At 44.2% G+C, this 20,852-nt stretch overlaps 1 protein-coding gene across 2 annotated transcripts in view; it reads right to left on the reverse strand.

Annotated features, from left to right (window-relative positions):
* ADAM12 (ADAM metallopeptidase domain 12) overlaps positions 1-20,852 on the reverse strand; it is a 185,464-nt gene that overhangs the window by 27,347 nt on the left and 137,265 nt on the right. For both annotated transcript variants that reach the window (XM_071446201.1, XM_071446200.1), the window contains one exon: positions 4,307-4,484. In XM_071446201.1, the coding sequence (XP_071302302.1) occupies positions 4,307-4,484 (178 nt within the window). The remainder of the gene's footprint in view (positions 1-4,306; positions 4,485-20,852) is intronic.

The following is a 20,852-nucleotide window of genomic DNA, read 5'->3' on the forward strand; positions in this document are numbered from 1 at the left end:
TGGATGTACAAAGCCAACTGTGCTGTGAAGCAGAGGAACAACTTCCTGCTCCTATTTCTGATCACCGGGAAGCAGCAGGCTACAGAAATATTCCTGTGCAGCTGCTGCATGTCAGGAGCAACATTCCTCTGCACAGAAGCACGTCTTCTAAATTCACCTCAGAAATAATCTGAGATAAGCAGGGTGGAGTGTCAGTCCCATTAAGGCCATTTTGAAGCAGTCAGCTGCAATACCCCATCCTCTGGCCCCACAGCAGCATTCCACAGGCAGACTGGGATAAAGACACAGCTCTTGGAGTGGTGTTTCAGCAGCCTCTGAAATTTCCAATTGCTGCCTCACTTATTGCTCATTGTAGGGAATGAGCTTGGTAAATAGTTTTTGTGCCTGGGCTATCAAATTGTCAGGAATGATTTTAACATAAACAAGTGAAAAAACAAGCAAGGCTCACCAGGTTTTGGGAGGATGGAGACTGCCACCTGGAAGTACTGCTGTGCTGGAGTTTGTTATAATTATTATTATTATTATTATTATTATTATTATTGATAACAACGGCAATGATGGGAGGAGGTTTCTCAGTGTGGCTCTCCTGGCTCTTCAGAGGAACCAGAGCAGCCCAACCCCAGAACAATTCCAGCACCACCTACGAGATGTCAGGCTCTGTCCTGTGGACAGGACACCTGGATTTCCCCCTCTCTTCTCTAAGAACAGGACAGACCCCACGGGGTCAGCCCATAACCCCTTGTGTCCCCCTGAGAGCAGCCAGCAGCAGATGTTTAAGGACATTGACACCTTCCCATTCTCCTGCCTTTCCCTTGGCTCTCCCTTGGCTCCATGGGCATTTTTAGCACCTGTAAGAGTCGGAGTAAAGGAACTCACAGGTAACCAACACAGTCAGGGCAGCAGCTCCTTCTGCTTCTTTGGAACCTGCCATTTTCTAACTTCATCTGCTCATTTGTTGATCTCTCCTCTCTCACCCTTTCCATTCCCTTCACGATTTTATCAGCTTATGCTGCATTCCCCTTCATTTTCTTCTTTTCCAGCCAGAGCCCTTTGGAAACTTTGAACCACCTTATTGCTTTTCTCTCAATCTTTTTTCACTCTGCTTTATCCTCCCTGGGATCAGGGAGGGGTAGGGAAAACCTGCACAAGCAGTTTCAGGCACAGCAGATTTATAGAGGTCTGCTGGTGCTTTGTTTTGTTTTCCTATTTCTCTCCTAGTACTTTCTAACAGCCTATTTACCTTTTAGACCACTCCTGAGCACTGGGCTGACATTTTCATGAGACTATTTATTGCAATATGAAGTCTTGTTCCTCCATGGTCAGAGTCAGCTCAGAGTCCATCATCTTCTTTGTGTTTTTGGAATGTGCATCACTCCTCAGTGAGTCCCATTTCTCATCCTAATGCCTGCTCCAGCTGCCTCAGAAGGTTTCTCTGCAGTCCTTCACAGCCAGTTTTCATCTCTAGCAGCCTAACTAATATCATCAGCAAATTAAAGACTATTCCTCCTCCCAGGCTCTTTATGAAAATGCTGAGTTGTGTAGTCCCAGGACACATCTCATGGATGCAGCACAGCAGATCTCCTACCACTGCATGAAATGGGTGATTTACACCTGCTTGCATTTCTCATCTTTTAACCCAATTTTTGCCCGTGCACTTTTCTCTCCTTTACAGCTGCTCAATCTCCCAGAGATGCTTTGGTGAAGGTTTGGCCCAAAGCCTCTCTGAGCCCCTCACAGGCTGCAGTGACAGCCCTGTCCCTTCCCTTTCCATGCACTTGTTGAGCCCTTCAGAGCTCTGTGATGGATTTGTAAGACACGATTTTGTAAGACAAGAGTTCCTGGCACAAAAGCTGTGTTGACTCGTCCCTGGCATGTCACAGCTGTTTGGGCACTCACTCCTAATTACATTTGGAAGTAATTTGTCTGACTTCTGAGTTAGCAATTTGTAGTTTTCTGTTCTTCCTTGCAGCTGGTTATGAAAGACATATTTTCATCTTTCAAGGACTGAAGATTTTTACTTCTCTTTATCCTTTTATCTTTCTATCTATAATTTACATTAACCCTCCTTCCACAGACACTGCAGCACATCAGGCATTTTTGGTCATATAGACAAAAATTGTTAGGATCATAAAATCATAGAATGCTTTGGGTTTGAAGAGACCAAAATCACCCAGTGCCAGCCCTGCCATGGCAGGGACACCTCCCACTGTCCCAGGGTGCTCCAAACCCCAGTGTCCAGCCTGGCCTTGGGCACTGCCAGGGATCCAGGGGCAGCCCCAGCTGCTCTGGGCACCTGTGCCAGGGCCTGCCCACCCTCACAGAAGAATTTGATCCTAATATCACTCGTTCTTGGGATGCTGCAACACCATGGGCAGAGCTCAGCTGGTACAAATGAGTGGGCAGGGCATTAGTAACTAATCACACAGGTTTTCTGGAACCATTCAGATCACAGCAGTAAATCCCAAATAAGTTTAATTGCACCCAAGCTGCATTTCTTTCCAATATAACTAAAAAGGCAAAAAAGACAGAAAGAAGAGGCAAATCAAGGCAGTGCTTGCTGACATTAAGTGGCTTTGACTTGAAAAGGTATCACTGACGTTCAGAAATGAAAACAAGAAAGATAACAGGGTTACAAAGACATTTGCAAGCTGCTTGCACTCTACTGACTTTAAACATGGAGATAAGGCTGCTTCCTCCAACCCTGCTATCCTCAAGAGTGAGGAACTGTCAGGAAATCCTCAAGGCTTGGACAAGCCCAATGCACTCCACAGGCAGGATGCAGCAATATCTTGCTGCTTTAACTGCCCTCATCTCTTTTGTCTGTAGGTCCCTATTCATCACAGGAAACAAATCCCAGATCTGCTGCTGCCTTTAATTCACATAATCAGAGAGAAGTTCAATAAAGCCAATGAGGAGAGGATGTAAAAGGGATAAGGATGCCAGCTCGGATATTATTTGACCCCAGGTTTTGCCTATCTCCTGCTGATCTCAGGAGTCCTCTGACACAGTCACTAAACTAAATGGAACAATCTTGGATGCAGCAGCAATGTGTTTGGGAGGCAGTGAAGACTCTTTCTGTTGGGAGGTAACTGACTAGAGGGAAAGAAAAATCCTACAGGGAAGGAGGAAAGGTCTTGGACCTAAAAACTGAAGCTGCAATGAAAAATACTTGGCCAATATTAATATTTCTATTTGTATAATTCTATAGATATGGATAGTGAGGCCCTGGCACAGGGTTCCCAGAGAAACTGTGGCTGCCCCTGGATCCCTGGAAGTGTCCAAGGCCAGGTTGGACAGGGCTTGGAGCAACCTGGGATAGTGAATAAGTGAAATGGCAGGGGGAAAATGAGATTATCTTTATGGTCCCCAACCCAAAGCATTCTAGGACTGCACAGTTTCTGTGGTTATGTTGACATAAATATAAATAAATACAAATTTAAATACAATTCAAGAATTTTATAAATATAAATATTAACATAAATATATAACTATAACTATAAGAGTGGCTTCTTATTGATGGAAACAAACCTTCGACTAACTGACGTTTTCTTGAGAAATTCCAGCCAAGTTCTCAAACTTCTTCTGAGTTTAGCAGATTAGCTAATGCTGAAAGGAACTTCTAGGACCAGGAGGTCATGGCCAGTCTGCTGGACAAGCCAGAGTTTGCTCTCTAAGGATGAACTGAGCACATTCTTAACCCAAGCCCTGCCTAAACTTTCCCATCTCGAATGCACTCGAGGCTCCCTGCTCTTCTGAGGCTCTGAGGTTTGAGCTGATGGGACAGAAGCAGAGAAGTGAGAGCTCTGTCTTACACCAAGCCCACCAAACCAAGCCTCCACTGCCAAAATCCTGCAGGCAGGACATGAGCAGCATTTCCCAGGTGGTGTCCTGTCACTGACACATTTTCTGAAAAATCCCTTTGCCAGGACTTTTCTCCTGAGAAGCTGAGAGGCCTCAGAAAAGAAATGTACACCATGAGTATCTGATGGCTGTGGAATGTGATCTGGAGATGGTTCACCAACAGGTACATCTTGGATTGGTTGCATGTGAGTTGTTTTTACTCGATGACCAATTGTGGTCCAGCTGTGTCAAGGCTCTGAGAGTCACAGATTTTTATTATTCATTCTTTGCTAGCCTTCTGATGTCTCCTTTCTTCTATTCTTTTAGTATAGTTTTAATATATCATTTTCTTTTAACATAATATATATATCATAAAATAATAAAACAGCCTTCTGAAACATGGGAGTCAAGATTCTCATCTCTCCCCTCATCCTGGGGTCCCTCAAAGCCCACCACACTCTCTTACCTCAGGCTCCCCACAGTCACACTCCTCTCCATCCTCCACGTAGCCATTCCCACACTTCTGGCCACCAAAGGACTCCTTGACCTCAGGCAGGTTAAAGAGACACATCCCCACTCCTTTCTCCAGGCTGTTTTCCAGGTCCTTCCTGCTGCAGCTGCTGAAGACCATGGGGAATGGATAGCTGGAGAAAAACCACATGGAGACAAAGGGAAGGTTGTTATATCAGATGAAAACCTCACTCTCCTGTCACACTGGTGACATTTCAGCACATCTGTGCCTCAACCAGAAGATTGTGTTCACTTTTTATCACACAAAATTGAGATACAGCAGTTCACTGTGAAATTGAGCTCAACCCATTAATAATAATAATAATGATAATTTCTGACTATGAGCAAGGGAATTTTCACTTTTTCACTTCAATTTGTAGCTGCTGTTAAGGATTGGAAGTGTTTACATTTGAAATTCCTTCTCCCTCTTTTGCTTATGGAGTTATAATGCAAATGATGATTATGAGCCTAGAGAAATGCTGGGTTTGCAAGTAGTATCCTGCATTTGCAGGACTGCAAAAGATCCTAATCCTTCTTGGAAAATTCAGCCTCAAATGGCAAATTCATTCATCTTGCTCTGTAGAATGGCAAACTTCCTGCTCTTTTCAGGAAAAAAAAAAGACTAAAGAAAAAACCCACTGTTACTTGATAAGAGCCTGCTTCTGCAATTCATCAAAGCTGAGCTTGGGAACTGTATGATTAAAGCAAAGACAGTTTTTATTTTAAATCAGCAGGGCTGTAAATAATTTAAAATATAATAATGATATTATTATATTTATATTATATTATGGTATATATTATATATAATTATATATAATTATATATTATATTATATTATATTAAATATTTTAATAATAATTTTAAATCAGCAGGCTGAAAATCTTCCTGTTTGGAATTCCCAGTGCTGAGTGCAGGTTGGACCCTGCTGTGCAGACATGTAGCAGCTCCCACTCCTTTTGCAGAACCCCCAGCCAGTGAGAACAGAACAGTCCAGTGCAGCACAAATGCCAGCAGGTAATTGCTGTTCTTCTCTGGCAGAACTCAATTCCATTTCTGCTGAGGAATTTGCAGTTTGCCTCATGAGTGAGGGACCAAGTGACACCAGGGCCTGGCTGATGGCACGGTGTCCTTGATGCCTTGGGGAGCTGCAGCAGAGGCCAGAGGGAGTTCAGAGGAATAAAGTGGAGATTTATTGAGGTGCCTCCAAAGGCCACACCCTGGCAGTGCCCAGATGGCTCCAAGATGGAAGCAAGAGAGCTTGGGCATGAGATCTCACATTTTTATAAGTTTTAGTCCATTTGCATATAGGATTAACTGCCCAATTAACAACTTCAAACAATGAAGTTTCCTCCTCCTTTCTTGCTTGCCCACCCTCCTCTTTCCATGTTGTTTGTGCTTTGGGCCTGAAGTTTGAGGAGATTGTCCTGGAGTCTCCAGCTAGAGCAGGATTGTTTTGTCTCCATCACCTGTGCAAAGATCCCAGTAACACTTCATATAAAGCTAAAGCTGCACACCAAAACAGAACAGAAAAACTCCAGCCCAAGGTGTCATCCTGCTGTGACTGCTCTGTGCTGTCATGGAACCAGAGCCAAGGGACAGTTTGGGCTGGAAAAGGACTTGGAGACCATTTGATGCCACCTCCAGGGGCACCTCCCACTACCCCAGGGTGCTCCAAGCCCCGTCAGCCTGGCCTTGGACACCTCCTGTGGCTGCTCCATCCACAGCTTCTCTGGGCAACCCCTGCCAGGGCCTCCCCACCTTGAAGGAAACAATTTCCCCAAATATCTCGTGTCCACCTTGAGTTAAACTGAACCTGTGTCACAAACATGGTGTAAAACAGCTTCTCCCCTCAGCCTGATACCTTTGTCCAGCAGAAACTCAACATTTCAGCAGCTCAGGAGCCAACCTGGCAACTCCACTTTACTCACTGAGTGCTTTGTGTCACCCACGTGTCATTAGGATTGTTATCTCTGCAGACAAACAAGATAACAGACAGAAATTCTGCACTGCTGAACTTCAGCCTTCCATTAATCTCCTGGTGTTTCTGATATCCTCAGATGAAAAGCTTGTTTTGGGAATGATGATGCCCCTAGGTCTTAGAAAGGGATAATTTCTATTAAAAAGAAAGAAATGTTTGGCAACTACAAATGCAATAGAGCTTCCTATGCTGACATAAGGAAGTTAATTAGGATCTTCTAGGAGGTTATGGATACATTACAGAACAGAATATATTTTTTGCCTAGTTAGAATTACCTCTTTTACAGTTTCTTTTGCAATAAAACAGCCAGCTCATTGGAAAAGAACATAAACATGAGTCTGAAGAAGAAAATAATTTTCCAATATCACTATAGGGCTTGTCAAGTTAAACTAAACAGTTTTGAGTTTCACTGACATATGACTTCAGAAAGCTAATAGGCATCTCCATGTAATAAGCTGATTGCTGGAAAATATCAATGTTTCAGCAAAATGACAGAGTCTAAGATAAATAAAGAAATTTCAGAATAGCAGGAGGTAGGAGCCAGGCTGCTAGCTGGGCCCCAAGGGAGGACAGGGAAGGTACTTGGAGTAATGGAACAGAAAATAAAGGCTCTTAGAAAACTACTGACCATTTTATATTGAGCAATTGGAGATGTTCTCAACAGGGCACCACAAACTTCTGCCCTACCCTGAGTGTGACTGGGAAGAAACCTCACAAAATTCTGTGTACGTACTGTGAACAAGCAGATGGGTGCATAAAAACCAAAGAAACCAAAGAAACCCAGATACACCTGACTGATAAACCCTGATGAGGGCTTGATCAGACAGGGCCCTCATATCAAAGTGTGAGTAAATGAACACTGCATCATCCAGGCAAGGTCCTGCTCTTCAGTGGCACAGCTTTGATATCCAAAGTGAGATAAGGGTGAGACAAGGAGACACCTCTTGGGGAATGAAATCCACTCAGGAGCACAATTAATGCAGATTTCCATGTGACACCTCTCAGCCACACACAGGTCATGAGGACAGCTCCCCAGGCAAAACTGTCACTGTTCCAGGGCAGTTCCTTGGCACCCCTGGATTCCCAGGATCATTGGCATGGATGTGTCTGTCCACCAGCAGGAGGGCAGAGTCCTCTCTCTGTGCCAGAGGTGGAATTGTGTCATTGCTGATGAATGGGCTTTATGTTTCCCCCCCCCACAAAGGAAATTCAAGCTGTTTCCTATTTTGAACCCAGAGATCCATTCATCTCCTGGCTTTTCCTGCTCCTGACACTGATTTCCTCAGCTGACATCAGTGCAGCACATGGCACATGATGACATTTCCTGAAACGCTTCTTTACCAAGTAATCCCCGAATAAAGCAGTAAAAACCCAGAAATAAACCCAGCTGGTGGAAACAGAGAAACTTCAGGGTAACCACACCATGCAGAAGAAGGTTCCACATCAATTGGTGCCAATTGGTATTTCATTGGAAACTTGATTGATCTTTAATGTGATACTCTGATACCCAACCAGTCTTCTTTTCTTGACCAATAAAGTTCCATGTAACGGCCACAGCACTTGATTGTTGTGATTTTTAGGCTGTATTTTGTCTGTCTTTGCAATTTCAGAGCTGTTTCATCAGAAGAATGAAATGCCTGGCAGATGGGATGGGAAGGGAAGTCACAGATATCAGATGTCAGCAGTGCTCAAACCAATGTCTGGGTGGATCTGGAGCTTGTGAAAAATGCTGCAGGGATGGGGATGTGAAAAGAATTCATCCTCTGAACAAATACAGGAGCTTCCTCCCACTGCCCTGTAAAGAGGCTTCTGATCTCACCTGGAAGGAGCTGCCTTAGGATGGCAGAAGGAAATGGGGTCTCCAGTGAAGTCAGCCCTTGACCTGTCTCCAAGATTTCAGTGATACCTAAACAGGGACCTTTGTGCTTCCTGTGGTAGCTCAGACACTTGCTCTGTTGGAAAACCAGCTCATAAATGCCATGGAGAACATTCCAGAGGTGAAAAATTCATCAGCAGTCTTTATGCTCCATTCATCTCCACTCAAGACATTTTCTGTTACAGATCCTTATTTCTTTTTACAGTTGGAAAGAGAAAGGACACCTCAGTCCAGCCTCACTCTTATTCCAAAATGCTGTGTCCCATGCATTTTTTACACTGTCTGAATCTGGAGATTTAATACACAATGGATCATTTTGTCAAACTGTTCTGGCTGTGGATACAATGCAACAGAACTCAAATTGTTCCCAGCACTACCATCAGTCTCCTCAGTGGCTTTGCAGCAAGGAAAATCACTTCAGTCTTTCTGCCCCTCTTGAATCCACAGCATTCCTTGGTGTCTCCTTGGTGCTTTAAAGATGTGTTTAATCCCCAGCAACAAATATCCCAGTTTCCAACAAAAATAGCTCTGCCTGCTCCTGCAAATAAGACCTTCACAGTTGTCAGAGGATCCCTGGTAATCGATTCCTTGGGAAACAGAGCCTGGGCTTGTCCCATTCATTTATATTTCAAGCACTGCAGCCCTCCAAATGCCAGGTTCCTTTAGGCAGTTCTGCAATTTAGCCTGTATTAGATGGCTCCTTCCATTAACTAAGTGAAGTGGCATCAGCACTCTGTCAAGTCCCATTTAAGAAGAGAGGATTCTTTGTACCAGCACCTCGTCGCCCAGCACAGGCTTCTTTTCTTTTCCTTTTTTTTTTTTTTTATGAAATATAAAAGCTCATCTCCGTCATCTCCATTCCAGAGGAATTCCCCTTCCTCAGGGGCTGAATGACAGGAGAGTACAAGCACAGGAACTGAGCCACTGCCCCAGAAAATTACAGGCTGAGGAGATGAGACAGGCAGAGCACTGAGGAGAGAGGCAGTGGCTGCTGATCCGTGCAGGTCACAGCAGATCTGTGATCACTGCCCAGGCTGCTGGGATATTCCTACTGCTGTCCTTCCTCCTGCTCAGGCTGCTGGGATGTTCCCATCCCTGTCCTTCCACTGCTCAGGCTGCTGGGATATTCCTACTGCTGTCCTTCCTCCTGCTCAGGCTGCTGGGATATTCCCATCCCTGTCCTTCCACTGCTCAGGCTGCTGGGATGTTCCCATTCCTGTCCTTCCACTGCTCAGGCTGCTGGGATATTCCCATTCCCACCCTCCCCACTGCTCAGGCTGCTGGGATATTCCTACTGCTGTCCTTCCACTGCTCAGGCTGCTGGGATGTTCCCATTCCTGTCCTTCCACTGCTCAGGCTGCTGGGATGTTCCCATTCCTGTCCTTCCACTGCTCAGGCTGCTGGGATGTTCCCATTCCTGTCCTCCCCAGGCTGCTGGATGTTCCCATTCCTGTCTTTCCCCCTGCTCAGGCTGCTGGGATGTTCCCATTCCCACCCTTCCCACTGTCCAGGCTGGGATGTTCCCATTGCTGTCCTTCCCCCTTCTCAGGCTGGGATGTTCCCATTCCTGTCCTTCCCCTTGCTCAGGCTGGGATGTTCCCATTCCTGTCTTTCCCCTTGCTCAGGCTGTTGGGATGTTCCCATTCCTGTCCTTCCCCCTGCTCAGGCTGGGATGTTCCCATTCCTCCCTCCCCACTGCTCCATCTGGAATATGCCTGGAGGAGCACTGCCTTGGGCTGCAGGAGACCCAAACCCCTCCAGCTGCATTGCAGCAGCACCTCAGGAAAGGTGGAACTCCTTTGATTCCTCCAAATCCTGTCTGTCCACACCTCAGAACCTTGGGCCCACCTCCCCTGAGCTCCTGCACCATAAAACACCGCAGATTTGTGTTTCCCAAGCACTCAAGGGGTAACACAATAATTCTGGGAATTCTCTATCCATTGCACAGCAGGATAAACTACAGGCTCACCGTATCCTAGAATCATTTTGATTATTATGATTATCACTAGCCAATCTCACTTTCTATTTCTTATTCAAGAGCTACAGGATTTTTCTGAAGGAACTGCATTGTTCTGTCCCAAATGTTGGTGTACACACCCAGACAGACACTATATGTATATACACATCTATTTATAGGGTTCAACACATCTATTTATAGGGTTCATTTCTTCCAGTTCACATCACAACCTGATTATTCAGCATTATGGCAATGTTTATACAGAGCCTTTTACCAAAAGACCCTGAAGTGTTTTACAATTATTCACTCAATTAAAATGCACAAGAGCCCCAAAGAGCTCTGTTAAGTACCACCAGACCTCCCTCCCTGAGGTAATATGATAATTGGAGATTATATTAATTTTAAAAGGGACTTTTTTTTTTTTTTTTCTTTGAGCATGCTTATGGAAACAACTGTTGGCTAGCTAATTGCCAAAGGTGCAGAAAACTGGGACTGAACTTTGCCCAGAATTCCTGAGAACCCAAACCTGAGGGGCCATAGCTGGAAATAGCTCTGGCATCAGCTGTGCATTTAGGAGCATGAAGGTGCTTGAAGACAAGAGAGGTGCTGAGTCAGAAGTTTCCTTGGTCCAACACCTGAATTTCCAACATTTTCCATGACAACACCTTGTCTGAACTGACCACCACAGTGACTTTGTGTCTGTCTCGACCCAAGGACCCTTTGAGATTCAAAAATATGAATATTTACTCTCCTTAATCTCCAAAATTCCTGAATTTTGGAGGGGATGAGCAATGCAGACTCTTTTACTGGAGTATGGAGATGGGAGTTGGAGCTCACCCTTGCTCAGACTCTAGAAAATGCCTGACACAGAAATATGTGAATTTTCTGTTGCATATTCCAGTTTTACATAAGAACATAAAAATGAGGGGGTGGAAACTAAATTAAAGAACAGAGATAGGGTTGGTTTTGGGAATACAGGTGTAACTGATTTTTCCACAGAAAAATGGCAGCACTAGAGGGAGAAACCCAAGAATAAACCTCTAGAAGGCAGAAACTCAAGCAGCATAAATGTTTCTAGACCCAGGGAGGTGTTGATTTCAAGGAACTGTGACAATTTTCCAGCCCCCTTTTAAGTCCTGATCTAATTGATGTAATTCTTTTGCACTCAAAAGCATCCCCTTGGTTTTAACCTTCTAGATTTTATTACTGCTCTCCACCTTTTGAAAACAACTTTTTATGGGCTCCTAAGAGAGATGAGCCTACCAGAATAAAAGTGAATTTGCTATGAGATGACATTTTTTGACACTCCAGCTCTTCTGTACAGCAAGTATGTTAATGAATTAGTAAGCATAAAGAACTTCATAGAATTAGGTGTCAAGCAGGAGATAAAATCCAGTTTTCTTTGATATTGAAATAGGTGTTCAAATACTACAGATCCCTTCATGTATCAAGTTCTGTCACTACACGTTATTTCCTACACCTCACGTTTTAGTAGCAATTGTTTCAAATTAGACAAGTGCCAAAATGTGGAAGAGCTTTTTAATCTATTAATTAGACAAGTGCCATAATATGGGAGGGCTTTTTAATCCATTATTTAAACAATGTCTTAATTGCTAAGTACTTCTGAGGGAGAAAGGCACAAATGCAGTTTTTGACCCAACCAGCACAATAAAAGGGGAGTTAAAGGTATCTGCAGATTGTTTCACACCTAAAGCTTTTCCCAACAGCAAATTGGGAAAATTAGGAGGAGGGAGGAAGCTGGAGGAGCCTTTGGGCTCTTGGAAGCAGCACATGGCAGATGTACCCAAGATATGAGTCCCAGAGCTGATGGGCACATCTTTTTCAGGTGATTTGGAAGGATTTAGCTAAAAAGGAAGAGTGGTTTTATCTACAGATAAAGCATTTAAACAGGAAGTTTGCTTCAAAAGGTAGAGGACGTCTGACAACCCACACTTATTTTTCTAGCCTATTTTTCACTCCCCTGCTCCTCTTTTAGAGTTTTAATCCCTGGAGCATGGATAAAGTAGAGCACAGAACTGGGCCATGTAGTTAGAGATGACATCAAAGCTCTTCTGTCTGAGTTTGTGGTCAGTGACTCCAAAACAAGCCCAGATTTCTCCTGCAGCTTTTGTCACCCTCACTCTGTGGTGGCTGCTCACCCTTCCAATAAATAACTGGGATATCTCACACTGGTGTTCATTTAATTGATGTCTGCTTGGAGCCTTGCTGTGCTACAGTGGAATTTCCAGGCTTATTGGAAGGAAAGCCTTTCCAAGGAAGCATTTAAGCTTTGCACACAAATGCCTTAAGTTTGTTTTAATTTTCCCCTGGGGATAGTGCAGATTCCCAGAATGAATTCCAGCAATCTCCCTCCAGGTGCCCAGACTGCACTGACACAGCCCCAGCTGAGGCTTGGCCTCTCCCTTCACACAGAAGGTGCAATTTTAACTACCTGGAATATTCAAAAAGACAGATTTACAACTCTGAATGGGGGGCTTCAGGGCAGAACAAATGCCTGGATGGTTCCCAAAAATCCATTCTGCAAGGCAACAACACTTAATGGCTTTATACAGTATAGATTGTTGTGGCAGTCACAAAACTGCCAAATAAAACATTATTAGCAGTTACTTTCCCTTTGACAAATAGATGGTCAGAGAAGTTTTTTCTTGGAGGAGAGGCCTGTTGTGACTTTCCTTTGTGTTCTGGGGGTGAAGCAACACTAAACCAATTTATCAGCCCTGACAGGATCCTGACTCTGTGCTGGAGTTATCTGCATTGCAAAAGCTCCATGGGAATTGAACTCAGACAACTGTTCTTCCTGTTGGAAACCAGACAGCCAAGGCAAGGGGCTGGAATCAGTTTGAATTTGCCTCTGGCTCATCTCTTGCTCTGTTTCCTTTTAGACCACTACCTCATTAATAAAAATTTGCTGGATTGCTGAGAGTTCAGGTTTCACAATCTACTGCTTAGAATTTGAGGCTGATCCAATGCTGACTGCAGGAAAAGTCAGCAAGCAAGGCAGAGCAGAGGGAGGGATGAAAAGGCCAGGTCAGGGCTGGTCCCAGGCTAAGGAACAGCAGGATGCAGACACCCTGTGCCTGCCAGCAGCTCCCAGCAGTGAGGGAAAATCTGGATAAGGAGCACAAGCAGAGTGCCCTGAGTTTAAATTTTGTCACACAAAACACAACATCCTCAGCATGTGACGAGCAAATAAAGACAAATGGTCCAAACCAGAGCTGGAGATCAGCTTCCTGCTGATTTCTGATTAGGGAAAAGGTGCTTTGGTTAGTTCCCAACATGATTTTACAATCTGCTTTTGTTCCAGGCTGTTACATTCTAATTTTCTCCCTTGAAAAACCTTGGAATTGATTTTTTTTCAATGGGCCAGGAGCAGACAGGGATGAAAAAAAACAAAAAAATCTGATTTTGGGAATCAGATTGATGGACAGACCAGTCATAAAGATGGTGCTCAGAGATGGGTTTGGGTGAGAATGAGCCTGGACATCAGGTGAGCAGATCAAATGGATCAAATGACACCAAGTTAAGGGAAATGGATCCAAAATAGGGCTAAACCCAATGAGGAGAAACCCAGGCCAGGGAGAAGGGAATTCACAGGAAATCCTGAGTTGGAAGGGACCCACAAGAACCTTCCTGGCCCAGACAAACCCCAGGGATCAGCCCTCTGGATGGAGAAGCTGCTCCCTGGGAAGAGCAGGAGCAGAGAATGGAGTGCATGGAAATGCCCCTTGGTGAGATGGGGGTGCTGGAGAAAAGAATCTGAGCTTGCAAAAGGCTGGGAACAATAAATACCTGGGGGACAGGCTCATATTGATTTCACTTAGCATCTCTGCTACCCAGGCTCTTAATAAATCAGGACTCCAAGGCAGCAGGATCATTGCTCAATTTCTTGTTCTTTGGGAAGATCCAAAGGAAAGATAAGTGAGGAAAAACAGTGCCAGAAATTAGTCTGAATTTCCCCAGCATTCTCACCTTCTCTTCTTCTGCTATGAGAAAAAAGCTCTTTACCCCATAACACCTAAAACACCTCAGATGAGTGGAAATGGAATTCTTAAAGAAATCCTAAATATATAACATATATATATAAAATCCTAAATATATATTCCTTGTTATATAAATATATAACAAGGAATCCTTTTTTCTACCTTCCCCTTTCTTTTTCACAGAGCTGGAACAAAAAAAATTAGCATCCACATTGTATTTATTTAATTATTTCAAGCCATGAGGACAGGATGGATCCAGCCATGATCCAAGACTTAGGGATCCTTAATGAGCAAATTAAAATTTCACTCACAGGAGTGAAAGGCTTTTGATAAATCTAAAACAACCCCACATGGATCCTGATGAAATCCTGGCCTTATTGAAACCCACGAGAGTTTTCATCCCAACTCTGGATTTCTCACCTGGTGGTGCTTGGCTGCCAGGGGTGGAGATGAACACAATTTCCATGCTGAAAGAGGCCACAGAAAGGCTCTCTAGGACACCAAAGTTATTTCACCTGTTCATTTTTAGTGCCTTTACTCTAAAATAGGTGGTTTCTGATCCTAACCCACCGCTGGGGCTGCATCATCCATTTCCAAAGGCTGAAATGGAGCCTCCCTGCATTGCTGCCACCAGGAGAACGTGCCCAGCCCTCCCTGGCAGGCTCTGACATCAGAAAAGATCAAGAATGGCTTTGCAGGAAGGAATTGTCAGGGTAAAACCTGCAACCTTTTGCAGGCACAAAGGGCTCTGTGATTCCCATGACAACTGTGGCCAGTGCAGCTGTGGGCACCAGTTCCTGACAGGGATTCAGCCTTGCAAGGCCACACCAGCTCCTTCAAGTGCTCCTGGGCACACAACACATGCTCAAAAAGGAGCTTTCATGTGACCTGAAGGATTTGCCCTTTAAGGTATGTTCCCGTTTTCAAGCCAGGAATTTGGAATTCATTAACACCAATTAAAACTGGACACTGGGTGCTTAATTCTCCACATCCTGCTCTGCAGATTTATCCCTGCAGGTTGAAAAGTTTGGGGTTTGTTTTTTCTTCTTTTTCTATTTTTTTTTTTTTGGATGAAACAGCCAAGATAAAGGGAAATGTCCTGATATGATTTGTTCTTGTGGGTCATGGCAATAGCAGCACTGCAGGAGAAAAATGTCCCTCTCAGAGCTATATTTCCTATGGATATTACAGCAACAAGACAAAAGGCAGCTGAGCTCTCTCATCCCAGCATCCAGGCCAGGAAAAGTGGATACATCTCGTGGCAGAAACCCCTGCTTGTCCTTAAGTATCTGCTATAAATAATCACACCAGGAGTAAAATGTGCTTTCATTTGAGAAGTCACCTCTCTCCTTGTCAGCTTCACTTACAGCAAAGTCAGGCTGTCAATCTGGGAGTTCTCCTTCAGAGTACACCAGCAAAGCCAATTATTTTCCCTCCTAACAGCACATCTACTGAAATGGGAAAGACTAAACTAAATAAAAAGCAATTATCCTTTTTCTTTTTCTTGCCCCACAGTTCTGTGTGCTAATTGTTAACAGTGACCCACTCCTGCAAAGGGCTGGGGAAAATTAAATGGATTTCGACCAACGCTACTGATTCTTCAACACAGATCTTATTTAGCACAAAAATTAAATATATCTGCCAGGCATGGAAATTATTAACAAAAAAAAGAAGGCCAAATGCACTGCAGACATGGGGCTATTTGGAGTGAAGGGAAAGACTGACATAAATCTATTCTGTAATCTCGTGGCTGTTTCCTACTAAAGGAAGGACCAGAATGCAATGTGCTAAATTACTGGGGCAGAGGGATATGTTGCTTAAGGTTTTTTTTTTAAAAAAAAGCAGTTGCACTGCTGGCACAACAGACCTAGCTCTGTCACAAGTAATTTATTACATCAGTATATCAACCTTATTAAAAAAAGAAAAAGACAACAAAGAAGTCTGTCTTTGTGCCGAGCTCAGCTCAGACTGGTTTGGGAACATAAACAGCTTCAGAGTTTAATTAGAAACTGTTTACATCTGAAAGATAATTTCATTTTCCTCAAATTGTAACAGAGGTAATTCCAGACAATTCTGCTGACTCTAGAGTTTAATGGCTCTAAGCTGCCAGACAGAAAAATGCAAAGTGAGGTCTGAACAGCTGAAAACCAACTGAGAGGGGTCAGGGAATTCTGTGCTAACTACTGATGGTTTGATTATCTAACATTTAACAGCTCTGCAGCTCCAAGATGCTGCAAGACGTCTACAAGAAAAAAAGAGAACCACTCACTAGACTGAAGTGTCCTTTCCCACACTCTGTTTCTGATTTCTTTCCCATTTCACCCTGACCTTTTGTCTTTTTTTTAAGCTTTATTCATTTATTTATTTGAGGTTTTTGGTTTTTTTTAAATCTGGAGAAGTGCTAGAAAAAGTGTGTTTCCATTCAAGTGGATGCTGTTTTCATGGCATACCTGGCTGGGTATTTTCACATCTGGAGACTCCAGTTCTGCCTTTGAATGACCAAAATGAGGGTGACCTTATGTTCTGCTTCCTTGAGATCATTTTTCAAAAAGGAGAAAAGTGATTGAAACCAATACTTAATACAACAAATGGCACAAGTGATTAGTACTTTCCCCAACTTGTCCTTAAGAGGTTTCCACTATGTTTTATTTATTTAACTACATGTTTATAAAGTAGTTAAATAAATATTTTTTCCCGTGGCAGCTCAAAAATGAAACAAAAGCAGATGACAAAATAAGAAGGCTCCTAAAAAACCCCTTAAGACCCAAACCCACTGAGCCCAGCAGCTCTCCAGGAGCCCTCCAAGATGCAAATATTCACTTGTGCAGTGTAAAATCAGCATTGCTGCCACTGGCCTGCTTTTGATGTGCAGCCCTGAACCTCATTAATGGTAATGAGGGATCCACAGGGGAGCACAGACCTCCCTCACCATCAAAGGACAGCACTTGGGAGCACTTTAATCACGGGCTGCTGCTCCCCCAGACACTGCCCTGGTGGGGAATGAAGGAGCTGCTGGATCCCCTCAGCCTGAGCCATCCCTGCTGCTCCTCCAGCCCAGCTCCAGGGGGAGAGGCAGATCCCTGAGGAACCCTGGGATTCCTGCACACCCTCCTGCCTCCACAAACCTTGCTTTTCACTTGCCTGGCTCCCATCACCTGGATTTTCACATCTCTCCCAGAAATGCTGCTCCAGCTCACCAGAGGTGGAAGCAAACTGTAGCACAGGAGCAAACCAGGTTGGGGTTTGTGTGCAGAGGCCAATTTCTCTTCCCAAACCCGTAATTCCACCAGAAATATCAGATGCTTTTGGACAGAGACCCTGGACACAGATACAATTCACACTCCTGTGACCTAACACTTAATTAAGGAATATTCAGTAAAATCCAGGTTGTGACACCTCAGTGGCTCTGGGGGATGCCTCAGGTTTGGCTTTTCTCTTTTTCCCATTCTGTGCTGCTTTAGTGTGTGGGTCTGGGCTCACATCAGGGGATGCTGAGCTCTGTGCACAGAGCAGGGAGACAAAACAATTCCTGCTCCAGCTGGGCACCAAGGACAAATGATCCAAATCTCAGCCCCAGAGCACAAACCCCGTGGGCTGGAGAGAGAAAAACAAGCAGGGTGGGACTGCAGGGGCTAAAGCTGGAATGGGACAATGAACTGCAAGGTGCAAATGGAGCAGAACTGATCCCAGGGACAGAGCCCGTGCCCGGCCGTGCATTTTGGGGCCATTTTGGTTCATCTTGGGTGCAGCCCTGGCTGGGCTCTGGTGCTGCCCAGGGTGGATCCATGGAGGAGATGCTTTGAATAAATCCCTGCTTTATTCTGGAGCTCTGTCCAGCCTCTGCTCTAGGGCAGCCCTCCCAAGGCATTAGGGAACATTCCAGATGCATCCTTGGAGCCCAGGAGTTTGGGAAGAGGGAGTTTTGCTGCTGGACTCCTGCAATTACAGCTGCACCTGAATGCCAAAGCTTCTGCCAGCCCTGCCCTTGCACTGAGCACAAACTCCAGAGAAATCTTCAAGCCTGAGCCCTTACACCAGGAAAATCAGCAAGACTTTCCAGAGTATGGAACAAGCAGGAAGAGAAAACAAATAAAAGCTATTTTAGTTGTCCCTGATAATCTATTTGCTACCACAGAAGCTGTCAATAGAGGGGAGCCAATAAAACCAGCTTGTCCTTGCCAGCAGAAATGGGTGTTTACTTAGAGAAAAAGCACAAACTGGAGTGTGATACACCCCTTCAGTGAAGACAACACACGAAAGCAAAGCATCAAATGAACTCCTCCTCACCTGCAGCAGAGCTGCCTTTCAAGGATAACTTCTCCCAGATCCCACAGCACAGGAATTGGCCTCTGGATAGCAAATGTTTCCTAAGCTCATCCAGGGATGCCTGGACCACTTCTACAGCAGATCCATGGCCCAGCTCCTCCCCAGGGAGGCAAACAGGAACGTTCACATTTGCTGCATCTCCTGTGCAACTCTTGGTGTCCCTTGGAGCTCCCCACAGACATCTGGTACTACTGCTCAGGAAAAAGCCACTCTGTTTCCACTTAAATATTTTATCTCACCTTAATTACTGCTGATGTACTCAGTGTTCAGTGCAGAATATCTAATTGCTCCTGGAGGGAATTAAAACCCAGTAACTACTCAGGCTCTTTTTCAGTGGTACCTGGAAGAAGCCCACCTGATGGTCCTTCCCATGGTTAATTTTCCCCCATTTCTCCTCAGCAGTGCTTAATTGGAGTAATTAGTTTAATTTGGGATTGTCACTCAGCTGAGTCTTAACAGATCCCCTTTGCTCTCACTCTCATTCACAAATAGGCAGCTTCCCATTGTCTCCCTGCTTTAATTCTAACATAAAGGTTTGAATTTTACTTAAAACTTTACTGATAACAGCAGAGGTTTTTTTGGGACTGGTTAGAAAAATGTCTTCTCCAAATTACAACAATAAATTAACCCATATTTTTCTATGTATGATTTCTTACTCTGTGCTCTTTCTGGGTTCCTAATTGGTCTCCTCCCCCAGACCCTGCCTCCAAAAACTCAATAATTAAAGTGAAATTGTGTACTGAAAGGCAATTACTCAAAATTAGCTGTTCTTTTTTTCATGTGAGGCACCATTCCATAAAAATCCTCTGAAATAATAAAATAATAATCTATAGCTGAGAGGTTAAATTGATCTCATTTCTCCTTTTTTTTTTTTATATTTATGGTCATCACTACACAAAACAGGAATTTCCACCAGCAGTGTCCCATCCCAGGCCCCACTTCCCTGTAACACTTACAGTCATATTTATCTGAGTAAATTCAATTTAAAATCTGAGAGAGAAACAGAGTGATTTTAAATCCTAGCTGTGAAAATTGGAAATGGGAACACAAGATTGAAGATAAGAACAGGGCGGGGGGAAAAGGCAGGCAGAGGGGTTCAGCTCATTCTTGACTTTTGAAAAGGAGCATCACACAGAAGGAACAGGACAAAGGGAGTTGTTGTGAGGGAAGGATCCTAAAGATCCTAAAGCTGCTTCCTCCTTCCTGGCCCAGACCTTCCTGTGTGTCATCAAGGGATGGAAATCAGAATATGTCTTGGAACTCTTGCAAAAGAGAAAAGCCAGGTCTGATAGGGGCCTATATTGAAATAAGTTTCCCAAGAGATGTTCTTTCATTCAGTTTGTTAAGCAGATATCAATAGCCATGCTCTCTCACACCTCAGATTTTCCACTTCTTGAACATCTACACTCATTGCCTGTCCTGAAACAATAGCCCACCCAGAATTTATATTTTCCTGAGTATTTTAAGTTATTTTGCACTTATTTAATCTTCTCTCCATCGTGGGCTTTGAGGAGAGCCTTCCAGATCAATGTGAGGTGTTCCATCTCATAACAAATGTACAGAGACAGCAATGGGGGGTAGGGCAGTGGGACAGACCTGAGAAAATCTCCACCATTCCCATACCCAGGTGCAAAGGGGATTGGAGGGGAACACTCCAAAGCAGCCCTTTCCCCATTTTCCACCAGCCTGTGTCTGTGGGGAGGCAAAGAGAGATGGAACAAATGGCTCTGTCCTTGGAACCATTTCCATCAGCCCTGGCTGGGATGATCCAGCAACAGGAAATGAACCTGAGAAGAGAAAATGCTCCCACCAGGAGCCAGTGAAAATGGATTTTATTGCAGGTATTAGGCATCCCAAAGGGAAAAGGGTATTTGGTTATTGCAGGAATTGGGCATCCCAAAGGGAAAAGAGTATTTTGTTATTGCAGGTATTGGGCATCCTAAAGGGAAAAGGGTATTTGGTTATTGCAGGAATTGGGCATCTCAAAGGGAAAAGGGTATTTGGTTATTGCAGATATTGGGCATCCCAAAGGGAAAAGGGTATTTGGGTATTTGCAGGAATTGGGCATCCCAAAGGGAAAAGGGTATTTGGTTATTGCAGGAATTGGGCATCCCAAAGGGAAAAGGGTATTTGGTTATTGCAGATATTGGGCATCCCAAAGGGAAAAGGGTATTTGGTTATTGCAGGAATTGGGCATCCCAAAGGGAAAAGGGTATTTGGTTATTGCAGATATTGGGCATCCCAAAGGGAAAAGGGTATTTGGTTATTTGCAGGAATTGGGCATCCCAAAGGGAAAAGGGTATTTGGTTATTGCAGATATTGGGCATCCCAAAGGGAAAAGGGTATTTGGTTATTTGCAGGAAT

The sequence above is a fragment of the Agelaius tricolor genome, unplaced genomic scaffold (assembly GCF_023055355.1).
Source record: "Agelaius tricolor isolate 1412-34295 unplaced genomic scaffold, bAgeTri1.0.p SCAF_22, whole genome shotgun sequence".
NCBI lineage: Eukaryota > Metazoa > Chordata > Aves > Passeriformes > Icteridae > Agelaius > Agelaius tricolor.